This window comes from Vanellus vanellus (genome assembly GCF_965231255.1).
Source record: "Vanellus vanellus genome assembly, chromosome: 19".
In the NCBI taxonomy this organism is placed as follows: domain Eukaryota; kingdom Metazoa; phylum Chordata; class Aves; order Charadriiformes; family Charadriidae; genus Vanellus; species Vanellus vanellus.
In genome coordinates, this window is record NC_138924.1 from 9520680 (window position 1) to 9545076 (window position 24397).

The 24397-nt window shown below is 42.5% G+C and overlaps 3 protein-coding genes across 7 annotated transcripts in view; 2 read left to right on the forward strand and 1 right to left on the reverse strand.

Annotated features, from left to right (window-relative positions):
- The window catches only part of CLTC (clathrin heavy chain), a 34372-nt gene extending 22674 nt beyond the window's left edge, over positions 1-11698 (forward strand). Inside the window, exons 19-33 of one of the 2 annotated variants that reach the window (XM_082493284.1) lie at positions 26-171; positions 337-520; positions 852-1044; positions 1503-1660; positions 1857-2021; positions 2116-2223; positions 2348-2515; positions 2680-2829; positions 3093-3224; positions 3392-3502; positions 4209-4379; positions 4664-4885; positions 5989-6009; positions 8966-9041; positions 10290-11698. In XM_082493284.1, the coding sequence (XP_082349410.1) occupies positions 26-171; positions 337-520; positions 852-1044; positions 1503-1660; positions 1857-2021; positions 2116-2223; positions 2348-2515; positions 2680-2829; positions 3093-3224; positions 3392-3502; positions 4209-4379; positions 4664-4885; positions 5989-6009; positions 8966-9041; positions 10290-10414 (2130 nt within the window). In that variant the 3' untranslated portion in view covers positions 10415-11698. The remainder of the gene's footprint in view (positions 1-25; positions 172-336; positions 521-851; positions 1045-1502; positions 1661-1856; positions 2022-2115; positions 2224-2347; positions 2516-2679; positions 2830-3092; positions 3225-3391; positions 3503-4208; positions 4380-4663; positions 4886-5988; positions 6010-8965; positions 9042-10289) is intronic. The other variant, XM_082493285.1, reaches the window with a different exon arrangement.
- Positions 11699-13068: 1370 nt separating this feature from the next.
- Positions 13069-14263, reverse strand: PTRH2 (peptidyl-tRNA hydrolase 2). Its single transcript, XM_082493128.1, has 2 exons — positions 14239-14263; positions 13069-13701 (listed from the first exon to the last, which is right to left on the reverse strand). The coding sequence occupies exon 2, from the start codon at positions 13680-13682 to the stop codon at positions 13164-13166; it is 519 nt and encodes a 172-aa protein (XP_082349254.1). The 5' UTR covers positions 13683-13701; positions 14239-14263; the 3' UTR covers positions 13069-13163.
- Positions 14264-14396: 133 nt separating this feature from the next.
- Positions 14397-24397, forward strand: part of VMP1 (vacuole membrane protein 1) — a 69386-nt gene continuing 59385 nt past the window's right edge. For 2 of the 4 annotated variants that reach the window (XM_082493279.1, XM_082493280.1), the window contains exons 1-2: positions 18572-18900; positions 23253-23354. In XM_082493279.1, coding sequence (XP_082349405.1) covers positions 23279-23354 — 76 coding nt within the window. In that variant the 5' untranslated portion in view covers positions 18572-18900; positions 23253-23278. Of the gene's footprint in view, positions 14475-18571; positions 18901-23252; positions 23355-24397 lie in introns of those variants that run through there. The other 2 variants (XM_082493277.1, XM_082493278.1) reach the window with 2 other exon arrangements.

A 24397-nucleotide genomic window follows, 5' to 3' on the forward strand; every position in this document is an offset into this window, starting at 1 on the left:
GTCAATGGCTTGACTGTTCCTACAGGTTGTACAGACTGCGCTGTCGGAGACACAGGACCCTGAGGAAGTCTCTGTTACTGTGAAGGCCTTCATGACTGCAGATCTTCCTAATGAGCTCATTGAACTGCTGGAGAAAATAGTTCTTGATAACTCTGTGTTCAGTGAGCACAGGTGTGTAAAGTCAAAACTAAGTCACAGGAAACTTGAAATTATACCTGGTGCAGGTGTTAAATTGCTGTAGTGTGGAACAGCATATAAACAAATGCCTTCTCCAAAGGGGAGGGTGAGTTTCTTGATCGTTTCTTGATAAAGTACTTATTTTCTTTTTCTGTTTAGGAATCTGCAGAACCTTCTCATTCTTACGGCTATTAAGGCTGATCGCACCCGTGTCATGGAATACATCAATCGCCTGGATAACTATGATGCTCCAGACATAGCCAATATAGCTATCAGCAATGAGCTTTTCGAGGAGGCATTTGCTATCTTCAGGAAGTTTGATGTCAACACATCAGCTGTACAGGTATCTTGAAATCTCAGTCTGTGATAACTTCTTGTGGCAAGTGCATCCTCACATGAGGACTTTGCTGTTAGCTTGTGACTTCAGTACTTGACACCAGTTAGCAAAGTGACCAAAGCTGCTCAGTGTCTTACGAAGTAGAACAAACGTTGTGTGTTGAACCGTCTAGTAAAGTGAAACTTCATAAGCATGAAATCACTCATGCTGCGTGGGTTGTATAGAGTGGTCCCTATTTTAAAAGCAACTGTGGATCCATTGAAGATTGAACATAAAACAGAGTCTTGTAAAACTGACCTTTATAGATAGTGGCTGATCATGGTAACCCTTTCTTTAGGTGTTAATAGAACACATTGGAAACCTGGATCGTGCGTATGAATTTGCTGAACGTTGCAATGAGCCTGCTGTGTGGAGTCAGCTGGCTAAAGCACAGCTTCAGAAAGGGATGGTAAAAGAAGCAATTGACTCGTATATTAAAGCAGATGATCCTTCCTCGTACATGGAAGTTGTTCAAGCTGCCAATGCCAGTGGTATGATTAAGTTTTACTTAAATCTTTGCTGTTGATGTTGCTCAGCTCTTTTGTGTGGTCTGTTGCTTATACTGCAGTTCTGCCAAACCTGTGTCTTGATGCAAGTAGAGAAATCTGGTCCTGCAAAGACTGCCCAAAATGAGAATGGGAAAGGATAGTGTATTCCATTTGCAGATAATCGGTGGTCTGATAACTACCACCTTTAGCTGGAGACTTCTGTCAGAGCAGTTGCTACTAAGGAGGTCTTTACATGAAATTAAATACCAGGATTTATTTAATTAGGCCCATGATAAGGTGGCCTTATTAATCTAATGTAGAATGTGTGGTATGAAGGCTAGTCTTGATTGTGGGGGAATAGCTGTAGGAATACTTAGGTCAACTTGGTTGAGCTGGTAGTATAGGTTAAGCACAAGTGTCCTCAGCGGTGGGGAGTAAGTATTCTGAACTCTGTTTCGTAGGTAACTGGGAAGAACTGGTGAAGTATCTCCAGATGGCACGCAAGAAGGCCCGGGAGTCATATGTGGAAACAGAATTAATCTTTGCTCTCGCTAAAACAAATCGTCTAGCGGAACTAGAGGAGTTTATCAATGGACCCAACAATGCACATATCCAGCAAGTGAGTGAGACTGAGTTTCGTTTTGGTGAATCACAGCAGCAGGTTCCCTAGGCCTTGCTAACCAGAGGGGTATTGGGACTTCTGTCTCTTTGGATATGCAGGCATTTCCATTTTGATAATGGCTTGAACACTACACGCTTTCTGTAAGCCCTTGACTGAAAAGCTGCAAGAATAACCTGGTTATGCTCTCCTGTAGGTTGGCGATCGCTGTTACGATGAAAAGATGTATGAAGCAGCTAAGCTGTTGTATAACAATGTGTCCAACTTTGGCCGTTTAGCCTCCACTTTAGTTCACCTAGGTGAATACCAGGCAGCTGTGGATGGTGCTCGGAAAGCAAACAGTACTCGCACATGGAAAGAGGTAAACTTACTAACTGAATTAAGTTAAGGGACTTCAAAGCTGTTGCCTCTTCAGAAACTTTGATTATAAGCAATAATGCCACTGTCAATTCCAGGTCTGCTTTGCTTGTGTTGATGGAAAAGAGTTCCGCCTGGCCCAGATGTGTGGACTCCATATTGTTGTGCATGCAGATGAGTTGGAAGAGCTAATCAACTATTACCAGGTAATAAGGCTGACTCCTGTTATACAGTCAAAGCCTAAATTCTTTCATGGTAACTCTGTCAAAAGCTGGAAATTTAGAGTCAGTTTGGTTCCTAATGTGAAACATCTCTAACTGTATCTCTTAGGATCGTGGCTACTTTGAAGAGCTGATAACTATGTTGGAAGCAGCACTTGGACTTGAGCGAGCACACATGGGGATGTTCACAGAGCTAGCAATTCTCTACTCCAAATTCAAGCCACAGAAGATGAGGGAGCACTTGGAGTTGTTCTGGTCCAGAGTCAACATCCCCAAGGTGAAAGTCTGAGGCCTTTAACTTAAAATGCGTCTGTCAGGATTGTCTGTACCCTAGTGTTTGTAACGGCAGCTCTTGAGGTTATTAATAGTGTTAAAGCCTGAGCACTGATGGACAGATAGCAATATATATTAACTGGAATTTCTAATATGCATTTTGCTTAGGTTCTGAGAGCTGCAGAACAAGCTCATCTTTGGGCTGAACTGGTGTTCTTGTATGATAAGTATGAAGAATATGATAATGCCATAATCACAATGATGAATCACCCAACAGATGCTTGGAAAGAAGGCCAGTTCAAAGATATCATCACTAAGGTATTACTTTCCTAGTGAAAGGAATTTCTTGCTATGTGCACTTCACATCTCTTCTTTCACTAGTAGCCTGCTTAAAATTAAAACTTCTTGATGTTGCCACAAATTCAAAACAAGTCAACTATAGTAACTAAAGAGATTTCTAAAGACAAGAATGAGTCTTGGATGGGTGGCTCAGTTGTGCTGGAATAACTAAGATTATGTCTGTCTTTCATTTGTGTTCTTCTATAATCAAGCTCTGAACGTGCATCCTTCCTCGTCTCTAGGTGGCCAATGTGGAGCTGTATTACAAGGCAGTTCAATTCTATTTGGAATTTAAACCTCTGTTGCTCAATGATCTGCTGATGGTGTTGTCCCCTCGGCTTGACCACACTCGTGCTGTCACCTTCTTCACAAAGGTAATTTTCTTTTTAACCAGATCAAAGAATAAGTTGCAGTTGGAAAAGCATTTAGCTGTAGTACCATTTTAAAATGCTTAGCTACTTCACTGCCTCACAGGGAAGGTGCTAGGATACCTCTACAAAAACTTATCTTGACTTAAATTTATCTACCTGATTCCTTGAAGGTTAAGCAGCTACCACTGGTTAAGCCTTACTTGCGCTCTGTTCAAAATCACAACAACAAATCAGTGAATGAGTCCCTGAACAACCTCTTCATTATTGAAGAAGACTACCAGGTATGTCTTGTCTTGAAATGGTAATATCTGGAATGGGTATCGACTTGCGTGTTGTATATGCTTCATAATAGAAGCAGCTATTCCTGCATGTCAAAGCTCTCTTCGAGCTGGCTTCTGTATCGGTTTTAACCTAATATTCTGGGTGTGTGTTTAATGTCTAGAAATGCAGGTTTCTCTCATTTTCAGTACATTTTACCTGCTTGCGTTGCTTCAGTGTATGTCCTTTGCCACTTCAAACTGAACTGGTGGTGACTAGCCAAGGATTAAGTGGAGAACTGTTAATGGCCTTGTGGGAGCTTTTTGGGTGGATCCTACTGGGGATAGACTGGCTACTTTGTTATGAGTGTGACAGATCAGCTTTTATTTAAGGCAAGTAGTGGGTGCTAAGGAAAGGACTTGTAGAAAGAGCAAACAGTTACCGTGTCTAGCTGTTCTTCTGTTTTCAGAGATCAGCTGCCTGGTATTGAGTCTCTTAACCTCGGCGGTCACTATTGAAAAATACTGATTAGGATACCCTAAACTCCATGTGTGTCCAACAACAGCTACTTAAAAAAAAAAAAAGTAGGTCTGTGCAGGTCTGGTTAGAATACTTTATCCTCCTAGAAGTAGAAATGAACAGAACTAAGATGTATGGAAAATGTTTGCATCTTTGTGGATGCAGTTGTACATCTGAGGTGTGAATAACTTTTTTTTCTACTTAACTCAGGCTCTTAGGACTTCTATAGATGCTTATGACAACTTTGACAACATTTCTCTTGCTCAACGTTTGGAGAAACATGAACTAATAGAGTTCCGAAGAATTGCCGCCTATCTCTTCAAAGGAAACAATCGCTGGAAACAGAGTGTAGAACTCTGTAAGAAAGACAGACTGTACAAGGTAAGGCCACTACACAGGTCTGGTTTCACATACTTGGCTTGTTTGGAGACCTGTGACTTTGTAGTAAAGCTGCATCTTTTTGGATGCCACTAGGTGGTGCCTGTTGCTAATCTGGCAATTCTTGCTGCACAGTGGCAGTAGTCGGACAGATTTCTTGGAAACAAGTTGTAGAACACCTCCTTTCTGCTAATGTCAGTAATATATTGCAGCTTTGTACAATCACTGATGTGGATGTGGTATTTAACTATGGCACCTGAGGCTAAACAGATTCTCTCCCGTTGTAGGATGCAATGCAGTATGCTTCAGAATCCAAAGATACTGAGTTAGCAGAAGAGTTGTTGCAGTGGTTCTTGCAGGAGAACAAGAGAGAATGCTTTGGTGCTTGTCTCTTCACCTGCTATGATCTCCTAAGGCCAGATGTTGTCTTGGAAACAGCGTGGAGACACAACATCATGGACTTTGCCATGCCATACTTTATTCAGGTCATGAAGGAATACTTGACCAAGGTAAGAGCAGGTGCTTCTGCAACACTGAAAGCTTGTTAGTCACTGTGGTGTATGCCTTGAGACTGTCTGCTTGCTACTAACATTGATTTGGGCTTTGTCAAATGTCTGTCTGTCCATGTCCACACTTATTTTTCAGTCCATCTGGGGAGAGACTTCGCCCTCTAAGAGACTGAAACACTTGCAAACTCCACCCTATCTACCAATTACAGAACCTACATCAGTAGTATTTGCCTGACCGTGGGCAGTGTCTTAAACTAGTTCCAGAATTCAGGCTCTTCATGTGCTGTGTCAGTCAGGAATCCCAGCTGGGATCAAGCTCTTAACTAAATTCTAGACCGTATACTAAAAAAGCTTTGTAGCTAGATCTTGAGTTAACTTGGTCTGCTGTGCATTTAACTCTAAAATGTGGCTCTGATACTTAATGGCACTAATTATGACTTATCTTTTCTCTGAAGTCACTCAGGATGGGGAAAGTACTTGTTAATGCTCTGACAGGCTTGAACCAGATTTGACTTAAATACCAACTAGCCAGATTTGCCCAGCTGAAGCTTTTAGAGTATCTTCCAGTGAAATGGTGTAAATTCCTTAATGATTAAGACTCCTTCTGTGAGAAGTAAAAGCTTAACTCAAGCTTGAGTCGATGAAGGCTAAAGTGCCTGTTTGTCTAGAAGATTTGCCTGGCTGTTACTTCTTCCAAAGGCAGGGCTACTCTGTAGTCCTATAGCAATCTGCTAGCCTTAAATGCTGTATTTTGGGGGAGGTGGGGAGCTAAGCACTAGCATTGCTTGTCAGATATGCCTGATGTACCAAGCTAATACTAGGTCTCTCTTGAGACTAGTAGTCTCAGAGTAGGATTCTTAAAAATTAAAATTTCATGATCTGCTAAAAGATTAGGATAGAACTGTAGTGTAGCTAATGAAATAAATGCGGTAAGGTCTAGCAACAAGCAGAGCTGCCTTTCTAAAGCAGATACTTCTGGTGTATCTTTGTTTTTACTCGCCTGTATCTTAATTATTTCTTCCCTGACGCTTTTGTTTCTACCTTTTATATGCTAAATATGGAATTTGATTTTTCTAAGCTGCACCTTCTGAATTCCTTTGCAGGTTGATGCAATAAAGGAAAAGGTGAAAGTTGATTCTTGTTTTCCATCTTTAAGTCTGGAGGACTAAGTCTAAGGATTCTGCATGAGTTTTTTTCTTTCCTATGTTTACTACACTGCTGCTACTGCTTTTCCCCCAAACAAAATATCACTAAAGCATATGCAAATTGTTTAACTCTACAAGTAGCTAGTGCTGTAGGACAAAACTAGACTCATTTGCTACTAATAAGCTAATAGATCCTCAGGAAGGGCATACGGGTGATCAGTTGGATCACAGTCAATGTGGTATTGAAAAGATATGCAGGTGCTACTATTTGATGGCCAGTCGGACAGGAAGAGCCTCCTACAATAAGAAATAAGTCTTGGACCACTGTCTCTGAACCATAAATCAATATGGCATTTGCTAGTTGAAGGACTGTGATCCAGTTTCTGATCTCTTGACCGTTACTAATGCGTGCTGACAGTAGGCAGAGTAGATACTAGCTGCTTCAGAAGAGACTCTTCCTCATTCAGGTGTCCAGTTCTTATGGTGCTAGTCTAATCTAGTTCATATAGCAACTTAAAACTTCAGCTGTTAGATGAAGTTGGTGGTTCTCTTCCCTGTAGTAAATTTCTTCTAGTTGTGCAAAAAAGACTGCCTTTCAAGCTCTTCAGCTTCATTAAACTTCTCTTGCTACCTCATTTAAAAAAAAAAAAAAAAGAAAAAAGGTAATGCTTATTGCTCTTCCGAGGCTACTCTGAGGCTTGCCTTTTGCTATGCAATTTTGCCCTTCCAAAGGGCAACCTCTAAGGTGTCTGTCCATCTGCTTCTGTACAACTACCACTCCAATTCTCCTTAGACCAGAGGTCAGCCCTAGTGCGAGTTTTCCATAAATGTGGTTGAGCAAAGGGCGAACAAACTGACAAACGGCTTCAAGATGGACTAAATGCAAACTGCTTCTTGGTGACAAGATGTCTGTAATTACACCACTGGAACTCAAGGCTAACCTGACTAAAATGCATAGTGTAAGGTCCTTCAGCAGCTAGTAAGTGAGGCAGTAAGAAAGCGTGTGTGTGAAAAAAGGTAATTGAACTGCAGTGTTTGCATAAACTACGCATGTGTAGCAGTCATTGCGATTACATCCCACTATTCCTTAAGCTATAAGGCATTGCTGTGGGCTGCGTGTGGTTTTTTTGGGGGGAGCCTGTATGGCAGTCATCTTCAGACCTCACTCTTGCTTCAGTACTTTTGCCTCTTTTTCATGCACACATAACACAATAACATTGAATGCATGTTACTTTTCCTCTGCAGCTTTTTGCAGTCCCTGTGGAAAAGCCTTTAAAACAATTTTGCTGCAAGTGTGTAGGGTACTGAACCTGGTGATGTTCAAGCAAGTGGTGTAAGAACCATCCTGCAGGCTGGTTTCAAACTTGCGTTTGTTATTGTAAATATTTGTTTAGCTCTGAGGGGAGGCATCAAAACCAGGTCAAAAAATGCCTTAAGTGTCCGGGGCTGGAGGCTTTCCAAGTGTGCGTAAGCCAAATGCCTCTGCTTAGTAGCAAACTCTGCACATTCTCCTTGGATTTGCATCTCTAAACTTGTGCTTCTGTGTTCAGTGTGTTGCTGTTTGAGTTAAAAACAGTGCAGTTCTCAGCACAGTGTCTGGAAGTGAGTCTTGAAGCGTTTGCATATGCTCCTGTGCACTTTGACAGCAGCAAGCCAGATACTGGTGTGAGGTAACAAAAAGGCTTGGCGTGAAAGACCAGTCAATGAACGAACTCGTAAAGCTTGGGACTTATGCCACTTCCTAGATTTATGCCTCTAATTGAGGTTACAAATTAACAGGTTTATGGAACGCATGTTGTAATTCACAACCAAATGGAAGAAAGCTGTTAGAGCTTCCTGCAAATATTTGCTAATGTAGCAGTTATGCTGAAAACTGTTCAACTCATGGATGTTGGTGTAGCTGAATAAGTAATGCTGACCCTGTGTAAGTACAGGAAACCTGTCTTCAAACTCCTTTAGGGATACAAATGAAATGAAAAACTAATCTGGTTTGTGAGTTGTCTTACTGTCTTATTAAGTAATTGGCACGATTGTCTCTGACTTTATTCTAAATCTTATCTCCCAGGTAAAATATCAATGTCGAATTTTTGTGGTTTTAGTTTCAGGGCCTGCCTTAGACTGTAGTAATGCTGAGTTTCCTTGGATCCATTTTAGTAATGAGCAGTATTTCACTACAGAACAAGTTTCTTCTCTTGCCTTTCTGTAGGGGTGGGCTAACAGCACAATTGCACTTGCTGTGCAGCAGAGCGAAGCTGGCTAGTCTTGTCTTACTGTGTATTAAGCTCAAACAAGTTGAATATTGGTGGGTTTAGGCTGACTGCCACACAGTTCTAGAGTGGAAAAAAGCAAGTCTTATACACATGCATTCTCTGCATTTGAACTTAAATTGCATGAGTGAATGGGTTTGGAAAGTGAAATCTTGAGGCTCAAGTGACATGTCGGATGCTATTGCAGTCTTCTGTATGCAAATACCAACTTCAGATTACTTCGCCTCAATGTTATATTCAGGGACACTTCTCCAGGTCTGAGCATTATCTTAGCAATTGCTCCAGCACCAAAGGTCTCCAACTGTCCTTGTGCTGAAAGCTGAGTTTGTGCCCCAAGGCTGTTGGTTTGAAGCAGTTGGAGCAACAGTGACTGATGAGCTTACTGATGTCAAAACAGCTCTAGTCTCATATGGGATCTTTCATGCAAAGCTTCAGCCTGGAGTGAGCTTTCAAAGAAGTTCCACAAATCCCTCAATTAGGGATTTTTTTCAGGAAATTGACAATCTTGACTGCACCAGTACCAACATTGCTACTTGAATTGATCTTAACTTGTAAACGGTCTCCTTTTCTGGATGGGTGTTAACATACCACTAAGGCTTTTCCACTTCTCTGCCATGAATAAGTAGCTCTTTTAGAGGAGATTTTTTAACTCTTGGTCTCAATTCCAGGTGGATAAACTGGATGCATCAGAATCTTTGAGAAAGGAAGAGGAGCAAGCTACAGAAACACAACCTATTGTTTATGGTAATGCTTTAGTTCATGTGTTGTCAGTAACATGTTTTGCTTTTATAACATGGTTTCTCCCAAGGACATCCTTGGAAATGGGAATGTTCTTTGTGTGAAATCAAGTCTTAATGGAATGTATTCCAAAATACTAGATAAAGTATTGCTCTAATGCTGCTGTTGTATGTTGTATGACTATGTATGGACTGCAGGATTTAAGATTGTTCTAGCTCATTAAGGAAATGCTTTCTAAAGAAAAGGAGTGCAGGAGCTGTGCTCTTCCAGACTTCCAGCAAGTGCATTATTTGGATCTTCCTCGACATGCTTTACTTCTGTCTTGGGTATTTCCTTTGTATCCAGGTTATTCCAATAATTCTTGGAAGAGTTAAAAATATGAATTCCATCCACTGATAAAGGAACCTGCAGTGTATAGCTGACGTCTCTGGTCACCACACCCTGAAGCAGTACAATAATTGTGGAATATTAGCCATAAAGGCACTGGGTGTGATGTTTCAAGACCTAGCTCTGAGTACTTGTGTGACAAGTAATCCAATCTACACGGTCTCCAAAGCAAAACATCTTGTAAGGGTTGTCTTTATGCACGCTTGATATTATTAATGTGTTTGAATTGCTCCTGTAGAGCTGAACTAGTCTGGAAACTGCATCCTGGCCTAATGTGCTATTATAACTGCAAATTACCGGGCTGCCTTACTGAACTGTTACCATGAGTAGCCCAAAGTCAGACACTTACAAAGATATAATTCTCTAGAATGAGCTATTCCATTGTAATGAATGTGGCTTACGAGAATGTTTTAGAAGGTGTTTCTGTATTTTAGGACTGCAGGGGTCAAGTCTTCATTCACATCAGGCTCACTGTAGAATAGGACTCTGGCCTTTAATGAAGCAGAGTTCCTAACACAATTGGAGCAGGAGATACTATTCAAAAGCCAAACTGATTCTGGGACTGGGCAAGCTCAATGCCTAAGGAATAGGAAGCTGTTCTGCTGTCTCTTTTCATCAGATTTCTGAGACCTTTAACTGTTTGCCCCGGATTTCAAGAATCTGTCAGTATCCATGTACTCCACAGTGTAGTATTTCTAGCCATGTACTCTGTCATCCTGAGGATTTGTGGGAAAATACCCATTCTGGCTGCTGAGGACCCTAAACCGGGTCAAAGGGATGTACAAATGTCTACAGGGAAGTTGCAGCAATTCTGCAGACTGAACTCTCGGTACCAGGGAATAAAGGTGAAACTGTTCTGTCTTCCAGGTCAGCCACAGCTAATGTTGACAGCAGGACCCAGTGTCGCAGTTCCTCCACAAGCACCTTTTGGCTATGGCTACACTGCACCTCCGTATGGGCAACCGCAGCCCGGCTTTGGGTACAGCATGTAAGATGCAGCACAAGTCAGTTTGGAGCTAGCGTATTTTCTTACTGAAACTCCACCGTCCCTCCCCGCTTTAACTCATAACAGGGAAAAGCAAGAGTTCTGCCTCGTGTTCTTGTAACCTTTACTTCATGAAGGACTGTTTTTTCTAGCGCAAACTATTTGAATCACTTATGTTAAATCTTTTTCACATTCCATGTCATTTAGACTTTACTTTAAAAGGGGAATAGTTTAAACAACTTTGTTCAAGTGGGCTTTTGCAGGACTGCTTATTACCATTAAGTCTATTGTGAAGATTCTGATTTGCACTCTATAGTGTTAAACTCTAATATTGAATCTTAAGTTCATTGTATGTGAGCAGCTTACAGTATGTACTGTCTATTCTAAATGCATTTAAGTCTCACTGTATATTCGGAGAAAGCTAAAGCAAAGATACTTGTATTTGACCTTGCAAGACTGCTGACAAGAGACAACACTAATCAGCATATCCTACCCTGGTTGGATTGCATAGCTCTAAAAGAATTTAAAATGCGTACAGACAACCTTGCCTGACTTAAAATGAGTAAAAGTTTTTTCCTTAACCTATGCAGGTTTTTCCAGTTATGCATATAGAAAATGCTAGTGTCTTTTTGCTCACTCCATATGTAACAGATGACCTTATGTTGTGCTGTATCCTGTGCTTTTGTGGGACATTCCATTCAGGAACAGAGCACCATGATTCCAATCTGTGTATTTACTAACCCTGCCCTGAGGTTTGTGTATGTTGGATATTGTGGTGTTTTAGATCACTGTTTTGAGTGTACAGAAGAAAGAATTCAAGCATATTGCTGTTCAGTTTTGTTTGTGCAATTTGAAATTACTCAATTTAAAAATAAATTACTGGACTGTGGACATGCTGCATAGTGGTAGCTTCACTTTACTGTCTTCAAAAAGGACCTTCGAACTCGAACCAAGTATTAACAGTGCTAGTAGTTTGGGGCATGCAAGCGCGTGCGTTCAAGGGCATGAGGGGCCATTAGGAGAGCAGCAATGGAGACCATTAGTGGTGTCTTGCACTGAGGGGGCAATACAAGAAAATATGTAATGCTTTTTCTATAGAAAGATTATGCCAGAGAGAAGAAAATAGCACTTTTCAATAGTTGGCTGCATTGTGGTCGACTACAGCATATTTGATCAGATGATACATTAGGATTGTAGTAGGGTGTGTCAGTTAATTGAGATCATGTTCTAGGTATGTAAGTTGCCTTAAATATATTTAGCTTCAAATAAAATTGACTTAAATGTTTCTCTATGAATACTGTCATATTTGAGTGTAACGAGTTTTACAGCACTGGCCATATTTGTGATAGCTGTAGAAGCTTCCGTCTCTTAACCAGGAGCTGTCCCCAGTGTCAGGTTCCAGCTCCAAGGCTGAATCCCCTTCCTGCTTGCTCCTGTGACTCCACCATTGCCTTGTGTGAGCCTGTCAGCTGAGCACCGCTGCTCGGTGGTGGGGTCACGGTGGGTGTAGGCATCTGGGGGGGCTTAACCTGCCACAGGCTGTAGGTCTTTGTTCAAGCGTGTGTTGAAGTAAAAGCCTGCAGTGAGTCATGTTGGTCTTTGTAACAGTATTATGTCTAAATAAGAGGTGCAGTATAAAAAGTCTCCATTCTTTGTGTTTACTACAGTTGCTTTGTTTGCATTTCAACCCCTCTGACAGTCCCTCTGGGTCTGTAAATGTGACTGATGGAGACAAGCCCAGCTGGGCTCCTGTGGAATATCTTGTAGAAGAGAGAACAGAAGGAAGATGTGGCTGAGAGGCTGCAAGATGTGTGCTCAACAGCAGCATTCTCACAAAACACCTGTTATAAAACTGATTTGTAGAAAGTCCACCTACTTCAAAGTGTAGTGTTCTACAGTGGTAAAGCTACAAAGGAGTGCAAGGGTAGAATTTACACATGAGCCTGAACTCTGTCCGGTAACATCCTAAAACCCAAGAAGACTCGTTAAGACCAAGTAAAACAGGATTTAAGTTAGTTGCTGTATGAAAAGCTGTTTGTATGTAGGGTAACTCCTCCTACCTTGGCTAACCTTGCAGATTCCTGCAAGTGCAATAGGTACAGTGATACCTCCAGAAAGGAGCATGGCTTACAGCTGCTCCCCACCACTGTTTACTGGCACTTAAGGTCTGGGCTGCAAAGCCTGTCTAACCTGGTCAGTCTCATACCAGTTCCAAGCTGTTGCATCAGTTACTCTATTGGAAACTGTGCAAGAAGCTGGCTACAGCTACCCCAGCTGTATGGGGCGATTCTGAACTGCTTCAACAACTAATCCATTAAAGAATAGATCTCGCGCACACACACAAAAAAAAAAAAAAAAAAATCAACCACCACCTCCTTTAAGGCAGAGAGGGGGAACCTGTCACTGTTAGCACATGGGAGAAAATCGCTTAAACTTTACTCAAGCTTCTATTCAGCCAGTAAACCAGGCAGAATGCAAAATCCTCAAACAATTGCATAAGTCATATATACTGGGTTCTTTCTTAGGGGATAGTAAAATTCCACCAGCTCTACTTCCCTCAACTCCCCTGAGCCCAGCATTTTCTTTCCCACTTTAGAACACAATACAGAAGCCAGAGAAACTCATGATTTGCAAATCTACATCTCTTACAAAACCTGGCAATTTTATTTATACTGAGAGAACATACAGAAAAATCCCCAAACTCGGATTCTACCCCTTTGGTAGTGATATTCATTCGGATTTCTTTGGTCCCCAGTTTAGAAGAGTTTTAGGTGACCAGAAACTTTATCTATTACATCAGCTGGTCCCGGTCCAATACCAAGGACTGTCTGGGAGCCTGGAGCTATCTGAGTGCGACCCGCGTCTTGTATCAAGCTCACAGTCAGTCCAAGGTGTTTAGCATCAGCCAGGAGCTGGATCAGAGTCTCTTCATCAGGAGCTTTGAGGACCACTTTAGGTTGGCCACAGTACTCCCACTGCTTCAGGAGTTCAGGATTTCTTCTCTGAACTTGCTTGTAGGCGGAAACAGCAGCGTGGGAACACTGTGCTGCTACTTTGCCTTTTCCCATCTTCAAATCATTGCGGACAATCAGCACCATCTTGAATTCCCCGGACTCTCCCATGATGTTGGCTTCGCTGCCCAGGCTGTTTGTGGGCACAGCCATTCCGGCTTTGGGCCGCCTCAGCAGTCTCCCGCGAATGCCCCATCCCAGGCACACCCCGCACGCCACTCCGGCGATGACACTGAGGAACCCGGATTTGGAGAGATAATCCATGGTGGATGTTGGAGACTGCCTATGAAAGGGGGGAGGGAGAGAATTTACTCGAGCGTTTTTCAGCTTGTGAGAGTGTACCTGCTTGTTTGGAGATAAACAACGTTTGTTGAAACAAACAAACAAACAATTAAATCTTTGTGCACTGGGAAAGGGTGTTCAGAGACACCTTCCCTGGTGTGTGGTCTCCTCCTTTCTCAGCGACACCTTTCTCGTCGCAAACACGTCACCAGTGACGGTGCACAACCCACCGGTGACGGGCTTCAACTCGGCAAGCAAAACTAAGGAAAAAACCCTGCAAATCCTGTGACAGTTACACCTAAAAACGGTGAGAGAAACGGTAAAACGGTGGAGAGTTTAAAGCTAAAACCCAAAATTCGCTTTAGGGCCGCTGCCCGGGCGGGAGCGGAGCCACCTCCGGCTCCGCCGAGGGCCCCGCGCGCCGGCAGCCCCCGGGGGAAGCGGCTGCACCGGGCGGGCGGTGGGTACGGCTAAACCTGAGGGGAGAGGGAGGCCAAAACCGAGGGTGACGCCGGGGCCCCGCGTCCCCGCCGCTTACCTGCCGCACAGCCGCTGCCACCCCGCCGTCGCCCGGAAGTGACGCCACCGGCGCGTGTAACCGAAAGGCGGGAGGAGGACTGACGGGCGGCCGCGTGAGGGAGGGAAGGAGGGAGGGGTCGGGAGTGCGGCGCGCAGGAAGTGACGCGCAATCGGTGGGTGGGAAGTGGCGGAGTTGGCCCCGCCTCTACTTCCGGGTTGGCCGAGGCCCAGCGGGAGCCACCGGCGCGGAGCGAGGTGAGTGCGGGGGACCGGACCGGATCGGGCCGGGTCGGGCTGGGCTGGGGCTCAGCGGCCGCGGGGCCTTCCCTGGCGGGTGGGCATCCGCGTCGCCGTCCCCTCAGCGGCACCTGCCCGCTTTCCCCCATCCCGCCCCCTCAGCGCCGGCCTCGGCGTCGCTCCCCTCACTCCCGGGGTCGCGCCACCCCCTACCCCCAACTCCCCCCCCACCCCCCCATTTCCATGGTGAGGCTGGAGCGGGCCGCGCTGGTGGCGGGAGGTCCGGCCCCAGCGCGGCGGGGGTCGGGAGTGCCGCCAGCGTCCCAGGGCACCGTGACCCAGCGACGGCCCAGGCGGTGTTGGGCCAGTCTGGGGCCGGGAGGGGCCCGGCGGGGGCGGGAGGAGCTGCGTGCGGGATAACCGGGAGGCGGCCGCAGCTGGTCTTTGGAAGGGTGAAGGAGGTGGGGAGGAGAAGGGGCCGTTTCCGAGCCGCTGGAAGTGCGGGAGGAGAGCTGTGCTGCTGCTCATCCATCCTCCCTCCCACCAGAGACCGGCTCTGCCCGGGACGCTGGACAAAACCCTGGAAACGGCATGATAGGCTCTCCCTGCTCCAGGGACGGTGCCTGATGATTCAGTGAGAAATTAATCCTTCCAGTGGCGAGGAGTCAGATACTGATGGTCTTTGTCTGCTTCTCCAGGAGAAACATATTGTGCTTTCCTCGCTGGGTTGCTAACTGCAGCCCCTACGTCACACTGTCCTTCTTTGTAGAGTCTGTTGCTTGTCTTATGGACTTGGGTGGTTAGGCCCAAATCCACGAAGACTCTTAATGGCTCATTTCTGTTGACTGAAGTTAAGCACCTAGATGCGTTTGTCTGTTTTTTAGTTCTCTGGCCAATGTCATTTAGTCATTACAAAAGGCAATAAAGCAGTAAGATTCCCATTTTCTTCCAGTTTTTTTGAGTTCCATCTCAGCCTCTGAGACGTTTGACAAGTCGTTTAGGTGACCTGAGGGGAGCGGTAATATGTTTGCTTGACAGTGGCTGTTTATGTCTAGAGTGCTGTGAATCCAGGTTACCCCTTTGGACTGCTCGTATGACATTTCATCAGAGTTCTCTCCTGTCCTTGTTTTCTCTTCTGTGTGAGGTGGTGCTTACCAACAAGTGGGTATCCTGGTTTAGTTAATAATATGGGTTGAGTACTCTGAGGTGGACAGAGTGTGATGTTACTCTTTTATGCCTTGGAGTATATGAATTTTGGTAGAGCAGTGGCTTTTAGTACTGTTTTACTCTTAGGACTTCTGCTTTTCTGAGGTTGTTTCACCGCAGTTCCTGCCAGATGGCTCTATTGGGGGTTCTTATGCTTTATACCATCTTAACTTATGATAGCACTTGTATGTATGCTCTTCTTAAGGTGTTAATTTGCCTATTAAAATGGTCTTCGTTATGTCATTCCTTTTTCTTTCAATCCATTATTTCTGCCATATGGAGCAGACTTTTTTTATTCCTTGCTGGTTGTGACAGTTGCCATGATTTCTTCATCCTGTGTTTTCAGATGACAGTTTCAAAAAACATGTTTCCAGTTGTGCAATGACAGGTGAACGCTACTTATTAATTTGAGCTAAGCTTCTTGTCCTACTTAACAGCTGAAATCAATGGTACTTGTAATTTCTGTGGAAAAGGATGGGAGGAGACTTGGTGGCTTTTAAGTGGGTAGTGGCCATGAGGAAGGTGAGTATACTGCAAGGAAGCCTCTTAGCTGGAATGTCTGCACTATTGCCACCTTAACGCTTTTTTCCTGTGGTTGTGTTTGAATATCTTTTGAATGTCATAACTCTTTTTGACTGCATCTTGTGAATACCTCTCCTTAGAATGTTCTATGTAATTAGTGCATATTTTGAGATCTCCTCTTACTTCTTAACAAGCTTTGGTTTTGAAACAAAACAGAAAACTCTTACTCCTGATGTAGAGTAGGAGTAGGCCAGTTCTTCTGGTATAATGGTGATGGGAAACACTTTATTATATGAAGGTTAGAAATTTAACTTCTGTTACTTGTGGGGAAGTGTGAGTTGGATGGACTTTGCTATTCCATGAGAACAAAGGGCACTGCCTTGAAGCTATTGCAACACTAAGCTTTTTGTATTCCTATAGCGGGTTGCAATCATAGTCATGGGGCAACACCTTGCTGGTTTTGGTGCCGCACTGACCAGATGGACCCAGGAGACAGTTTGATGTTACTAGTGAGGCAGGCAGTTGTTCAGTGTATTTCAAACTTGTTAAAAAAGTATTCTTCTCTCTTGGAAGGCTTGGAATTAGCCTCTGTGATTCGCCTTGTATGGGCAGTGTATTCTCATTGAATGGCCAAGGCAGCCATAGCGTATCCTGAACTGGTTCCAGTTAGAGACTGCCAATGTCTATGAAAAGCAGAAGTCGTCACCTCAGGAGCATGTTTCAGCTACTGTTTTCTGTGGGGTTTGTTAGGTAATTCTGTTCATTCCCTTTCATCTCTGCTGTACCTCCCCTTAGGGAAGACGCACTCTGGATATAACGGCTGGGCAGGTTCAAGCATCTTGTGGGGAAACTGTATCCCAGCACTTACAAGATAGGATAACGGCAAAGTTCCCACCAAACCTGCACTCTCCACCAGCTGCTGGAGGAGTCAGAGGTGGCAATTCTTAAGGCTGCTTTTATACTCTTTGTTTTTTCCTAGTTAGATTTTAGCAGGCCTTTTTTGTGCAGGATGTGTTATCGTCTTGTGACAATTCCTGTGACCTTTCCTTCCTCAGTGCCTTTTGGAAGCATAGGGAGGCTGATGGCGGAGAGCTTGACTGCCACCTCCTGAATGCAGAATGCAGTTTGAGGGCTGTGAGACAAACATCTTGGCAGATAGTAGGTGCTTGGATTTCTGTATAGCCCTCTGGAACTGCGGATGTGAAAGATACTGTGTCTGTTTAGTTACCTGTATATTAAGTTATGGGTTTTTTTGCAATGTCATGTGGCCCCTCTCTCCAAGCTTTTATCTCTGCTCTTATCAGTCTTTCCAAGCCATCAACTGTTTCGGTGAAAGGGCTGCTTGGGCATATGTGACGTGCCCTCCCCAAGAGGTACGTTATTGTGGCACTGATCAGTGCTGTGGTAGTACTTGTCACTGAATCCCTGTTTCAGAGAGGGCGTGAAGTACAGTGTATAATGCTGTCTTGTTCAAAATCTGGATACAGTTGAGCTGGGCACCTGGGAAACTGAAGCTAGCATGGCAGCACAGCAGTAACACTAAGGAGGTCTCCTGTGATCATTTCAGGTCACTCTCTCAGCAGCGTATTTCACCCTCTCTGATAACCTTGAAGTGGTTTTCTGAGCAGCTGGTTGAGCGTTGTCCCAGTCAGCAGAGGAGCAGTCTCATTCTGTAAGCTGTGATCTGCGCCCCACGCTCGCTGCCTCCTGCCAGCGTAAGGAGCACAGAATGGATCTGTGATTTGCGTTGTAGCGTGAGATGCTGCACTGATAATGTTCACGTCCCCAGTTATTTCAATTTCCTTTCTTTTATTTAAATCTTTTTTTTTTTTTGAAATTTCAGCTGGTGATCACTGCAAAGACCTGCAGCCTGAATTTTGTCTTTCCTACCATCTTCCGTGCCTGTTCATCTATATATTGTGTAATGACTACTGTATTATTATAGCATCTGATTCTACTGCTGGATCTACACAGGCAACCATCAATATTCATATTTCACAGGAGAAAATCCACCCAGGAGAACAGTTTAAATATACGTGGCTTTAACAGCAGGGACAGAACTTTTCGTAACCTCGAAAGAAAATGCACAGCATCCCTGGAAACTCTTGCTACAACAATATTAAATCTTTCTTTCCTAAAAGATGTCCCAAAGTCTTTTTGGAAAAGTGGGAATTTTAACTCTAAATTGTAAAATGACTTTTTTGAAATGGTATTTGGCTAGGAGTTGGAAAATAGGTCTGGTGTACAGAGGCATAACCCACAAAATGGAAACCTGTGGTCTTTAACTTAATTACTTTTCCTTTGAGGGATTAAACTATTTTAGTTAGAAAAACATTTTTAGTATGGGAATAAATGCACTCATATCAAAGTAACCCATTATAGCTAAATCTATGGAGATTTTGAACGTCTTTCAGATGTGTCCTAATTTATTTTAATTGAGTGCTTCCCATGAGTCTTGAAGGACTGGAAAAAAATCAAGCAGTTACTTTTTCTATTTTCTGTCATCTTTAGGAAAGTTATTAACCTTCAAGTTAGGGAATGTGTCAGTTTTGTGTCACATGAACAGTATTATCTTACTCTATAGGGACAGAAGGTTTGGAAAAGCAGTCGCTTTGGTCTTGAATGTGTACAGAGCTGAGGACGTAGTTTTCGGTTCCACTGGCTTCAAATACAGAAGAAAGAGTGAAGAGTGACGTAGTTGTACGGAGCTGAAAGGGTATGTAATGTTTCACTTCAAGACTGATCTCATCCTTTACCTAAATGTGTTCCTGTGCCAGGCAGTCTGACTTTTGAGAGAAAGTGCTCTCCAAACTGTTACTTTGCCAAGAAACTGTTAACGTATTCCCTGTGTAAATTGTTGCCTGTGTAGAGCATTTGATGACTGAAACAAAACTGTATTACAAAAGTGTAACTGTCTAGTTTAGTGCCATTACTTATCCACATGTGAAAGTCTGTTTTTTAATCTTTTGCTCTCTTTATTGTAATTAAAGAACAGTGATGTAGCTAAAGAAGGAATGGTTATCAGAAAAGTTGAGGAGAAAGGACCGTCACACCGGCAGGATTGGAGCCTATGGGTTAAAATGCAAGAAATGACAAAAGACTGAAAATTATGTGCTAAGGTGGCTGAGAGAAAACAGCGAAATGGTCTAAGCTATAAATCTGGTTCTAGCAGCTGTGTGACAAGTAACTTTGAGGATGAGTCAGGGTTCCAGGGTCTCACTAAGTAAGAAATGGTAAGAATTAGTGATTCAAACAATGTCTGGGAAAGCAGTGAGAGTTAACAGCTTCCTTGTTGTTCCAGCACATTGGAAAGGAGTCTGCAACAAATCCTTAGTAGAGAACATGAGTCCACATTCTCCTCCTCCGAGCGAGAGTGCGAGCACCCAACTGCCTTATCTTAAACCACTTCCTTTTATTCAAGCGCACCCAACACTTGGGTGCTTCAGCTCCCCAGAGCTTCAGAAAGAAGAGACTTGTCCTTTTCTCTTATTAAAGGGTGCAGAGATTGCAGTGCCTCATACTGTTATGTTCTCATGCTCTAATAGCTTGTTTTGCTTTGTCTCATTTATGCTGTGAAGTGCCAGTCACAGTTACCATAAGCCCTTTTTGTTGGCCCATTTACATTTTGACTGGCAATAATTATCTTTTTATGCTTAATGTTATGGATTTCACTAAAGCTGAATAGTGTATTGTGGGCTATTTGTTCAGCCCTACAAAGAGGGTTTTGTATCAGCACAGCTCTAACGAATGATCTAAGCGACTCTAATACAAAAACTGTTCAAATTTGTTTTTCTCACTCTTTTAAATAGTTTATTTTTATGTTTGCTGGTAACTACTCAATGCATTAGGCAAATTTATTTTTAGATATGGACTCTGTCTTTTTCAGCATTCATAAGAAGTGTCTTTTTCAGCATTCATAAGAAGTGAAGTTCTGTTTAGCAGATGGAATTTAATTTCCTGTGGTGAGCTCTCATGGATTTGGTGTAGACTTGAGGATATGGACTCAGTTAATGAAGGGTAACTCCATTTTGGGTCAGACTCCCACTCCGATTAATCTCCATGGGGAGACAGTAGTGCCCGACCAGTGATTCTAACAGGCGTCAAACAGAGCAACAGATCAGAGAGCTGAGCTTTCTGGATGCACATTCTCCAGTTCCTTATGCTAAGATGCTTTAAGTATAATTAGACTTTGGTAAACCAGGGAGGTTTTTCTGAAACCGGTAAGGGTTTGGTTTCTGAATTGCAGCCCGTTCAGACTTGCCATGTAATAGGTATCAAATCTCCTAGCCAACTGGATTCTCAATACGAGTTTTTAGAGCTTTTCTGCAGAATGGTTGAACTTTAAGGCCTTCTTAACAAGTATTTGCCCCACAGAAGCGTGCAAGGGGATTATTTATTTGCTTTGCTGTAAACATTGACTTGTGGACTTGAGGTAGTGTTACGCAAAGCTAATCCCAGATTAGTGCCTTTCCAAGCAGGCGGGGTAAAACTGACTCTGTTAGTTGAGCTTGTGAAAGCTGTAATATGTACGTAACGCGGCACCTGAGATCCCTAGAGATTGGTGATTTTTGTGTGCCAGTAAGATGTTTAACGGATGGCAGCGGAATTCAGTCCTTGGAGAGGGAGTGTTGTGCATAGCCTAGATTTTTAGCATCAAACATGGCGAGCAATTTGTATTACAGTATTTTAACTTTCTTGAAATGTGATTAAGCTGAGCAGAGACCAATCCAATGAGACTTCAATTTTGAAGGCTGGATTTGCACAAGGAGAAAAGATGGATTTCAAAATGAGGAACATGTGGCTTCCACTTAAGGTTTTTTTGTTTTGTTTTGTTTTAATGTTTGTTATATTTAAACCAACAAAATGTGACTGAAGTTCCCTAAACCAGAACAGTTTTTTAGCATGGCTGTGTGCAGAATGGCCCTGATGGTTTTTTGCTTCCTAAGCAGCTTTCAGTGACCATCAGGCTTTCAAACTGCAGGTGCCCAATTTAAATATTCCCCTCTGCAATTTGAGCTTTCTGTGTGTGAATGTGTGTAGCACGTGTGTGATATACATATGTATGTGTGTATATAAGCTTATATTGTATATGTATATAAATACATATTTATATATATTAAAAATAAAACCACCATGAGCAAGTGCAGTCAGTAGAAACAAAACACTCCTCCATCTACAGAGACTTACTGTCCTAATGAAATTAGGAGATGGCTAAACATTTGATCCTCGTATCACTGTAGTGACTGGCCAGTTGTCCTCAGCTGGTGTAACTCCCCTGACTTCCAGAGTGTCATAAAACTGCTGCTATAAAACTGATCTGAGGAGAGAAATAGGTTCACATTTCTCTGGTGTTTGACTAGCGGTTGAGAGCAAACCTTTGATTGCCAGTGACTGCAGAATGATGCTGTAGAGCTCTTACTGCAGCAGGTCAGTCCTCTGTTGTCCTTGGCTGACTACGGAGCCCTTCAGCATATTTCAGAAGCAAACTTTTGCAAGGCTGTTTTATTAATTTTCTTTGTGGTTTGGGTATTCTTGCGGCCCAAGTGTCAATGAATAAAAACTGTAACATGCAAGAGATTAGTTTCTGCTACCTTGTTTAACTAGACAGATTCTGTGCATTTCATTTCAGGAAGGAGATGTTGGAGGAGGGACTCCTTCCGGAGACCTTGATGCTTTTGACTATTGGGTTTCAAGTAAAACCCCTTTAATAATCACATTCTAGCTAGTAATTTTATCTGTATTACAAGTAATGCACAAGGCTTGTACCTGTTTAAAAGAACATCTGTCTAAAACTGACCTGTGAAACCCTGGAAATTTTAAACAAATACAGTATCTGAAATCTTTTAATATTTTATTACAAAAATTGACAACATTATTGCCGTCTGAATCAAAGGGGTGATCTCAATCCTATTTACCAAACCTGAGTTGCTGTTTGGCTCTTAAGCCTAACATAAATCAAAGGGGAAGTATTTTTTCTGTAAAACTTTAATTTCCTCCACTAAACAGTTTTATATAACCTGTCATTTTGATAGTGCACTACTTCTCTTTCCAACAAAAGCAGCATATCAAAAACTGTAAATCATGTTTGCTTACAAGGAGAAATGCAATGCAAATAAGATGCTTTAGCTTTGTGGGACTCTTTTTTTTTTTTTTTTTTTTTTTTTTTTTTTTCCCCAAAATAAAATTCCAAACTCTTAAGATTCAAGAGAGGCATTTTAAACCAAGGAGTCTGAGTGGCTACTTTCTTTGTGTTTGATTGCATAAGAATTGTCAGCTGTTCAGGTCTGTTGTTGGGTTTTTTTTAGGGAAAAGAAAAAAAGAAGGTCTTGCAACATTCTGATTTATGCTGCCTTCCAATTATTGCACTGTTTACTCTCCTGGATGAGGAAAACCACAGCTGTTCTTTTGGGCTGTTTAAGGCTGATCTCACTAGAGAGAGGCTAAACGGGCAGACAGAATGTATGCTTTTCAAAAAAGCTTTCCATCAGAGAGCTCTTTTTCCACTGAAGAGTTTACCTTTTCTGCTTTAGAGATAATCACATTGTGCAAAACATGAGATGAAGTTCTGTATCTTAGTTACCATATTGAGGGTTGTTTGTGTTTTTTTTTCTTTTTTAATGCTGTGAGGGTTTTGAGGTCTATTCACATGCTAACTACCTGGAAGCTTAGTGCCGGAATAGATGCTTTCTAGTATGAGAATCAAATCTTAAGCACCCCTCTTTCAGGATTGGACTGAGGTTTGTATGAGGCTCTGCTGCTTCTGGAGCCCAAACAGTGGGCTGATTAGTAGAAGGGATTGTTTAACGAGCTTTTGTTCAGCTGTTAGAAGTGAGAAGAGTTTTGTCATTTAAGTGAAAAATTTAGATTTATGTAGGTGGAAATGTTTTAAGCTTTGTCATTGTGGGAATTGAATCACTTTCTCCTTTTTAATGGTGTAATGCAGGATAACTGTGATTTGGATTTGGAGAACTGCTGGATACTTGCCTGTATCCTTTCACTATGGATTAAATGGAGTCTTCATAACCAGACACGGAGACGTTATGCTTTCTGTTTTTGTTCTGCTATTAGATCCCCATACGTGACTGATCTATGAAATGGCAGAGAATGGAACAGATTGTGACCAGAGACGCATAGGAATGACCAAAGAACAGCACAATGGAAACTTTACAGGTAGGTGGAAAATTATTTAATGTTCTCAGCTGGTCAGCTTGGTGTGTAAAATGGCCAGCATGACACTCAAAAGGAATTTATGTTGGTGCACTTTATGCCCGCATAATGCAAAGAGCCTCAATGCCTGAATTGATCTTGGAAACTTCAGTCATCTCCAAATCAGAAGTCCAGAGGATTTATATATTGTAAAGCCACAGAATAGTTTTATGCTGTGTAGTTTTGTTCAGTTTTCTTTTACCCTGTTTTCTCCCTCCCAAGTTCTTATTCTGTAGTTCATGTGCATGTGAGCCCTGTAAAGCTGACTTGGGTACCAACAGGGGCTGCAACAGGACTGAGCTAAAAACCTAAACTGCGTTGGCAAATATGTGGCTGTAGCAGTCAGGCTGTACGGCCCCACCCTTTGGCACTGAAAAGTTAGTACTTGGTAATAAAAATCTGTTTTACTCTGGGAGTAATCCAGTTATTAGTCTCCCAATTTCTAACGTTTCTGTTGACATTTAGCTTCACTATAATTTGTCAGTCTCAATAGTAAATTACTAACAAAACAGTTAACTACTTAATCTCCTGCCTTGCCTCTGTTTTTCCTACTGGTATGTCTGAAGTAGGCTTGGGTTAGTGTTTAGGACTCATGAAAAATAAGCTGAGACAGTTTCATGAAGAGCCTTGTGTGACTGAATTATCTGTGCTGTGTAGTATAGCATAGAAATGATAATCGTTTTACTTTGCTTTCCTGTCAGCTTCCAGTGTGCCAGTTCCATATTTAATTAAGTTTTGTAACCAAGTGATTTCTCAAGTTGTATGCAGTCTTACACCATTGTCTCTTATGACCTTTACTAAAAACAAGTTATAAAAAACAAGGCTGAAGCATTTTTTTTTGTTAGACCTATTAAGTAAAAAAATAGAGAATAGCAATTCTTAATGCAATGAATGCGGCAAGATTTAAAGAGGAACTGTATGTGTGTACGTATGGAACAAATCAAAGCCTTTAAGTAAAAGGCTTAAATCATTCTGTAACTCTGAGGGAATGTGGATGTTATCCAGTA

Excerpts from the sequence above, each read along its gene's own strand:
- PTRH2 (XM_082493128.1), bottom strand. The coding sequence starts at position 13,682 with ATGGATTATCTCTCCAAATCCGGGTTCCTCAGTGTCATCGCCGGAGTG.